At 39.1% G+C, this 8,077-nt stretch overlaps 1 protein-coding gene across 1 annotated transcript in view; it reads left to right on the top strand.

The window, feature by feature from the left end:
• Positions 1 to 2,352: 2,352 nt before the first annotated feature.
• Positions 2,353 to 8,077, top strand: part of LOC108748889 (protein dimmed-like) — a 22,269-nt gene continuing 16,544 nt past the window's right edge. Inside the window, exon 1 of the mRNA XM_018487294.1 lies at positions 2,353 to 2,477. Within this exon, the coding sequence (XP_018342796.1) occupies positions 2,382 to 2,477 (96 nt within the window). The 5' untranslated portion in view covers positions 2,353 to 2,381. The remainder of the gene's footprint in view (positions 2,478 to 8,077) is intronic.

Raw genomic sequence — 8,077 nt, 5'->3', positions numbered from 1 at the left:
CAGGTCCGATTGCTCGCCGTCATTTTAGCGCGTGTCCCACGGCGACGCAACAAATATTCAGTTTTGCAAACAGTTGCGGTGCAAATATTTAATAATAATTATACGGCGTTCTAAAACTGATGCAAATACTAGTGCGAATAGCAGAGCGTGTTTCACGCAGCAAATTTTCAATTGGCTAGAAACTGGAGTTGCTAGAAGGCAACGCGTTGAGGCGGTATAATCTAAACCGAAGAAATACTGCGTATTCCTTATCATTGCAGCGATATCGGAGTCGCTTTCACTATATTGAATAATATTATGCTCGTTGCATGTGTTTATTTAATTGCTGCAAAAACCATTCGTTTCATCTTCGTAACAGTGGATATCGAGCGCAACGGTGATAACGAGCGCGGTATCAATGTATGTAAAGCCCGACTTAACAAACGGCTAATCAGCGAGCGACAACAATTAAGTAACGTCACGGTATAATCCGTTTTTTTTTTTTTTTTTTTTTTGGTATTATCAAAAAATAATTGAGCATTCAGCATAAAAACAACGACGATTGTGACTATGTTAAAAACGGTGCCAAGGAATTAATTCTTTATTTAAACACTACTCGCTGCCACTTCAATGTAATAGGCATTAACGAACGTCTAGCATCTGTAAAGATAACGACTGTCGCGAATAATTTACGATCCACACGGGGCAACGGCTATAATATGCTTCCAGTTGTATTATTTATCTTATAATAGACGCGAAGAAAAAAAAGATGTCACTTTTTATCGTCGCGAAGATATTAATCTTCACGCTTTTTTAAGGCAAAACAGAGGTGTCTCCTGAATTATTTTAATAAGATTTTAATAGATTCTCCGACAGACCTGACGTTTTTTTTTCTACGAGTGTTTTGACTGAATCTATGGAATGATTCCAAATGAAATGGGATTCCGTCGTCTCGAAAAATTTCACTCGAAATCTCGAGAGTGCAATGGGCGCGCTGAAAAAAAAAATGTTTGGTTGAAAATGAATAAACTAGAACAATTCTGATTATATCAACTATCTCAACTGGAATTTTAGTAGATTTTTTTAATAGATTTAACCAAAGAATTTTCTGGTTTAACCATTTTCAAACATTTTTTTCAGTGCGCAGTGACTACGTTTAACAAAAAACATAATTTTAAAACTGTAAGATTCTTTAATTGATTAAACTTGCCTTCAGTTCCTCAGTGGATCTAAATGGATAAACCGGTCATATTAATCTTTACAGGACAGAAAAACTACTACAGTGACGCTGATGAAACAGTGTTACACTGATTCACATTCTGAAGCAAGGAATACAGTGAGAGATATAATAAATTGTAACAAATCTTACTCAAGGAAAAGCTGTGAGATTTTTAAAAATCGATCCCCGTCTTCTAAAGGTTAAAGAATCTTACATAGTTGCAAAGCTGCTTTTTCTGCTGAACGCGGCCAATCCCTCTTGCGATTCGCGGGGTGAACGTGAAACTTGTTACGAACAATTTATGCGGGCGTTCGAGAGGAGGAGGAGGAGGAGGAGGAGAAGGAGGAGGAGAAGGAGGAGAAAAGTATCTCCTGTATGTATATAGAGCCACAGATACGGGCCAATTATTTTTTGGAACGCATTTACATGACGCCCGTATAGGTATGCGCCGATCGAGAGCGAGGTCGAGATAAGCTCGACATAAGTCGAGTGCAACAAAAGAAAATAATGCCCTGCTGTAGCACGGTAACACAAGTCGGTGCTTTTCCACGCCATTATTAACGGCGCGTTCGGTCCTCTCCTCTCCCGGAATATCGACACGCAAGTCGATTATTTGCCATTGCACGTTTTCGCCTTCGACGTGACGAATTGCGGACGAGAAGTGGTAGTAGCCGGGTACGCGTTCGCGTATATTATTCAGCGAAAGAGAATGTTATGTTTAGTTTCAGAGAAAGAGAAAGGGAGAAATAAAGAGAAAAAGAAATGAAATGGAAAAAAATATATTCACGGCCGTTTTCAGCCGATTGCGCCGATCGAGAGTCTCAATGATTGTGTTTGTGACTTTATCTTATCGCCAAAATTAAAAACACGTCTGCCCCTGCTCGCATATTGATCTTATATCGGTGCGAATTACGATCGGCTGGTCGATCATGCGTAACGCACGCGAGAGTGTTTTCTTAGAGATAGACACAGGCGTTAGGTAGTAAACGCATCGGTTATCGAAAGCGCAAGTTACGCGAGAGCTTTACAGGTAACTTTAGAGGCCGATCGCGGCCGGTCGCGCATTTCGTGCGCGACACGCTCGAGGAAAGATCGCGCTTAATTGAGTGCGCAATATCGAGTGAAACGCAGAATGAGAAACAATAGTTTCTAGATCGGCTTTGAGTAGAGGCTCGCGGAGATTATGGAATATCGAGTTGCAAACGGATCTACCGAGTCACGCATATGCAATAGACGCACAACAGACGCAACATCGTCGCAGCCGAGGCTAAGAATAACCGTAATTATCACGAGATATTAATTTTCGCATGCGAGCACGAAATTGCTAATCTAAACACTTCTCTCTATGAAAATTCAACAATAAGAAATAGGAGTAATGGCCACCTGATGGTTAAATTTTTTTTTTTTTAATAATTAAATAATTAAATCTCAATTACTATACTTATAGTATATACATGCATATATTTGTCGTCAATTGCACGGCGTGCCGAATTGATTTTTTCGGATTTTTTCGGAGAATTTCGGAAACGCAATTAAACTACTGTAGTAATATCACGAATTAAATTGATAAGCTATTTTAATAATTCGATGTACAATCAGGCATCCTATTTAACAGTATAAATAAATAAATAATAACTATAAATATGGTATATATGTGCATGTACATATATAGTAGTATAGTAATTTAGATTGAATTATTTAAGCAATAGAGACCTAGCTTTGACTGTTAGGGCCATTACTTCTATTCCTTATCGTTGAATTTTTAAATGCACGGTCCAGTAAGATTCTTATTGCTCGCTCTATAAGATTATTGTAAATTCGTTCACGCATCTCACACACATTTGTGCTTTTTTGCGAAACAAGCCCATCTTTATCGGAGCATATGTACAGATTACCTCTGACCTCGACTGCCTATCGTTCACCTTCGTGCTGTACAAAGATAACCGATCTCCTAAAAAAGCGAATCGATTATTTAAGAAAAAATACGCAAAAAATACTGCGTCCCGAAAAATTTTCGAAATTGCCGAATGCCATCTTCTCTTCGAAGAAATATTAGAGTCTAGTTTTGTCATAAATAAAAAAGAAATAATTTCGCACTGATTACTGAAGGTTAAAACCTTCATTAGATCTTTGATTATTTTTTTTTTATTGAAAAAATATTATTGCGGTATGGTAAAATATTTGAGCTCTAAAATGCTATCGCTATTGAGTAACACAGTACTGCTATCCCTATGTAAATTTGACGTACAGGGAAATAGGCCACTCCTAATTGACATTCTTAATTAAAACAACTTTTCATATGTTTCACACTTTCGATGATAAAATATTTATAAGTTAAACTTTTATAAATATATATAACCTAATTATTAACTTAAAAGGAAAGAAAGAATAAAAGCACACTATCAAATTTAATTTTGAAACGATAGAAATAAGTAGTCCAACTGTGTATGAGTCTCTTCGTAACATTTAAACAAAATATATAATAACACAAAACACTGCTTAAAAGCCGAATCATTTGTCACGCTCTCTGTTGTAATGCTAACAAGAGAATTTAAAGTGATATATACGGACGGAATGTTTCAAAGCTTATCTTCGTTTGGCCTAACTTTTATCGTGACAGATTGGACCTCTTAATGTCCACTGCAGGTATAGCTCATTTGTATAACGTAAAATTTATGTATCGATAACATTTTACATTGAAAAAATTTCTGTTTGAAAATGAACGAACCAGATTCTGATCATATCAATCAGAATTCTGGTTGTTTCAACTAGATTTATAATTCAGCTGGAAAGTTCTGATTTGTTCATTTCCAGCCGGAATACCAATTAATACAATCAGACTCTTTTTCCAATGTGAATCAAACAACAATGTGTCTTCCATTTCGATCTTAAAAAGAAAGTTATTAATATTACTTTTTATATTGAAATACTTGGTTACTAAAATAAATTAAGATTTATTGTTTAAAAGATAATTTTCATTTCATCTTCAAAGATGTAATATTTTATCGAGATAAATAATGATTATTAAGAAGAAAAACTTGAAAACAGAGAACTGTTCTCTCGATTCGGTTGAAACGACAAAATCCTTTGGGATCCTTTCGTCGAGCAAATAGGTTGATTTACACCCTTTCTGCTACTGTCCCTTTTAATTACGAATAACGAACGTTTTCCTGGCGAATGCATTTTTTTCGCGGCATGCCGCAAGCGAACCGAAGCGAGTCGGGCCGAGCCGAACGGAGTCGAGAGTTTCTAACGAGTTTCACCGATCGGCGCGAGAAAGATTTATATCTCGAGTATCGGAGGCATTATGACGCGAGCATTAGACAGAACGGTGATAAAAACTTCGGCGATCGATGGGCCGATCGTGCGTTTCGCGACTAGTTTCAAATGAACTTATCAAGAGAGCCGGTCGAGCGAAACCGCAGAATCGTCGATCATTATCTACTCGCTCGTAATCGTCGATCGAGAGGTTAATGGGACGGGATTTAGCAACTTTGACGAAGGAGCCAGTTTCGAGTGCCGACCGAGCGCGGCTTCGATTCCGCTCTTCTTACAAGAAAAATCATCGAAGTATCCCCTTCCGATTTTGATGAGCTTTGTACAATGTAGAAATTTGCAGACCGATTAGAATAAATCTAATTAAATCTAATTAAAAAAATATATATAAAAAATCCTATATTCGATCAAAGCGGATCTTAGTGCTCTCAAATATTTATACGAATTTACGTACATATATCTGATATTCTGCAAACCGCGCCCGATCGAAATCCTTTTCGATCTCGAAACGCAATCATTAATACCATCGCGCTTCCATGGATTTTCTTATTAGCGATAATAAAGCGCCGCGCTCGGAACCGCCGTATCATAATTAATCGAGACGTCTCGTCGTTGATAAATAAATTGCCGACGCGGCGCGACGTTTTACGCGGCGAGAGGAGGTTGCGCCACGCAGGACGGGAGCATTAAGATGTCCGTTATATATCGCTCCGATGTGTATCGCTTCCGCACGCAGCTGGTCCGCGCTCCCAAATATTTGCACGTCTCTTTTCTCCCGGCCTTTCGCGGGGAGAGCCGTGAGGTATGGATTCGACTGCTGCAGCGCACGTGTGTAAATACGTACAGATGCGCGGGTGTGTGTTAACAAGTGTGTCGTAATCGGCAAGGTCGCCGGGAAACGCTGACGTTGACGCCGACGTCGCTTTTCAGCGACGCCGTTGACGACGACGGAAGAGAGAGAGAGAGAGAGAGAGAGAGAGAGAGAGAGAGAGAGAGAGAGAGGAGAGGGAGAACGAGTGAGGGGGGGGAGGGGGAAGGAGAGAAAGGAAAAGAAGGCGCGCACGGTCCAAAGAGGCCAATCAGCGCGTGTAACGTGTATTGTTTCGTTATGTTTTAATGTTACCGCTCTCCATGCCGCTATCGCATTCGCGCGAACGGCCGCGATGTCTCGCGACGAGCCGGCGAGAGCTGTGAACGGTTGATCCCACTTACGCAATTTTCACTCATATAGCACGCGATATCCGCTCGATGGATTCCGGCTTGGATCTTTACGAGATCGTAAGCCGGCTCCGAACGTTTCGACGGATGTTTGTAAGACGATCGTAACGTCGCGTTATGAATAACGCTTTTGGAAGATGCAATTATTTCTCAGACAGGAAATGCTATTTCGGCAATAAAAGAGTTCTTGTTGAGTCTGCAACAGTTTATTTTTGGAAAAAGGTATGTGACACCTTTGCCGTTGTAGAATCGAAAACAAAACGGTATTTATCCGTACGAATAAATTTTAATCTCATAAGAAGTCTAATTTCTTATAAGAATTTTTATCTTTTATAATAGAATTTTTAATCTTATAAGAAGTTATTGGCCATTTTTAAGATCAATTTCGAAGTCGGAGAAAAGTGTCTAACAGTACTTAAGTGAAAATCGACCGAGAAATTAACAAATAAACGACGTTCAACATGAATAAGCAAAGAAGGCCATATTTGGTTAAAATTGATCTTGAGAGATATTTAATAAATATTTGTAAATTTACAATTTCTAGTTCAAGCAAAGTTTATTTCTCCTATACTTTCTACCAACTGAGTGGAGGAAATAATCCTGATAGTTCTCCCGATGTATTATATTATATTTCCTAAATATTATAAATGACATGATTGTCTGAAAATCACGTGTTATTAAAAATGAAGAATTTTTATTATGCCAGCGCGACGCACGTCAGCATGTCTTTGAATTCTCGCAATTATACTACAATAATTATTTATCAAACCGGCTGAGCGTGATTATCGCTCTCGATAATTTCTTATAAATATTTTCTACATGCCTCCATTAAGCGATATTGCCAGTTCGCGATGTAGGAGTTACTTTCCCTCGCTTTCGTCGATTTCATAACGCGGCGCGGAATTGCTGACCGTCTTTATTTAATCGCACGCCACGTACGATCGACCGGTATTATCGCTTCGAATAATTGGCGGTGCAAAGTGCAACGTGGGACAAGAAGCAAAGAGAAAGAAAGAAACGGAGCGACGCGACGTTTGGCGTTTAGCCGCCGCACCGTGTCCCCCGTTGTCGTCGTTCGCATTTGGGGAAATCATTTCGTCGTGCGATCGTAGTCTCGGATTCTCTCGCGACGCGACGCGACGCGACGTAACGAGGAGAGAAGGTCGAACATCCGACTGGACTGGGCTAACTGTAAAATGGCGGTTCCGCTACTCCGCGCAAAAAGAACGCGTTCCCGGTTGTCTTGGTAAGCCTCAACACCAAGGTGATCGCACGGCCTTGTGTCACGTGTACGTCCATTAATGTCGCCGTTCATGTAGGATACGTAGGGTATCATACGCGCGGCCCGCGCGTATCTACCGTCGCGTACGCGGGTATCGATCGTTCCTCCTCACGTGTGCGGCATTCCTCTCATTCCGCCTCCCTTATCCCGCACCTTTTGCATCCTCCGAACTCCCGGGAGAGCCGCTTTAGAAAGGATCGCGCTCGTTCAAAGGTTCTCGCTCGCGCGCGCCTCGAGGCGGCCACGGGGTGTCCGAGAATGTCGGCGCGGAGAAGCGGACGCGCGTTTTCTCTCCTCGCGAAATTAAAAAAATATCCATTCTGGTTTTTATTTATTAAGAAAGCGGAATGATGACTTCTTCGAGAGATGAATTCTTCGAATTGAGCGCTCACGGCTCACGCATTTTTTAATACGTAATATATACGAAAAAATGACATACTGACGGCGTTAACTAATAGCAGCCTAACTGAAAATAATCTTGTTAATTCGATAACAGTGTAATTAATAGCAAATATGAAAGAGTATGGCGTATGTTTGTTTCGTTAAAACTGTCACATTGAATTAAGAGTCCCGTTCATTTACCATTATTATCTCATACGCGTTGTTACGTCAGAAGTGAGAAAATACACGATAAAATTGTTGCAAAATGTATTAATAATATGGAACATGTGTTTCGATAAAACAATCGATAGAATTTGTAGAATATGAAAAGTCTTTTTTTCTTTCATTAATTAATAAGTAATTGTTAGGAAAGCGAAATAATTTATTTCACAGCTATGATAAACTGTAATTGGTAATAATTGGTAATAATAAAGATAAATATGATTTAATTTCTTCCTGAAGCAAGAAGATAATTTTCGATATATTTTATAAATCTATTCGACTGTCAACGTTAGTTTATTAATATTTCTATTCAAATATAATTTACAAGAATTTATATATTATTTTTTTCTCGCTTCTGACGTCACAATCTGAGATCGTAATGGTAAGTGAGAACCTTAATAAGATTATTATTTTCAATTAGACTGTGCTGTCGGCTAATGCTATTAATCAACATTATTTTCTTTTTCCATGTACGTAACGTATATTATTTTATTATTGCG

Source organism: Trachymyrmex septentrionalis, unplaced genomic scaffold (genome assembly GCF_001594115.1).
Source record: "Trachymyrmex septentrionalis isolate Tsep2-gDNA-1 unplaced genomic scaffold, Tsep1.0 scaffold25, whole genome shotgun sequence".
Classification (NCBI taxonomy): Eukaryota; Metazoa; Arthropoda; class Insecta; order Hymenoptera; family Formicidae; genus Trachymyrmex; species Trachymyrmex septentrionalis.
This window is presented reverse-complemented; position numbering and strand designations above follow the sequence as displayed.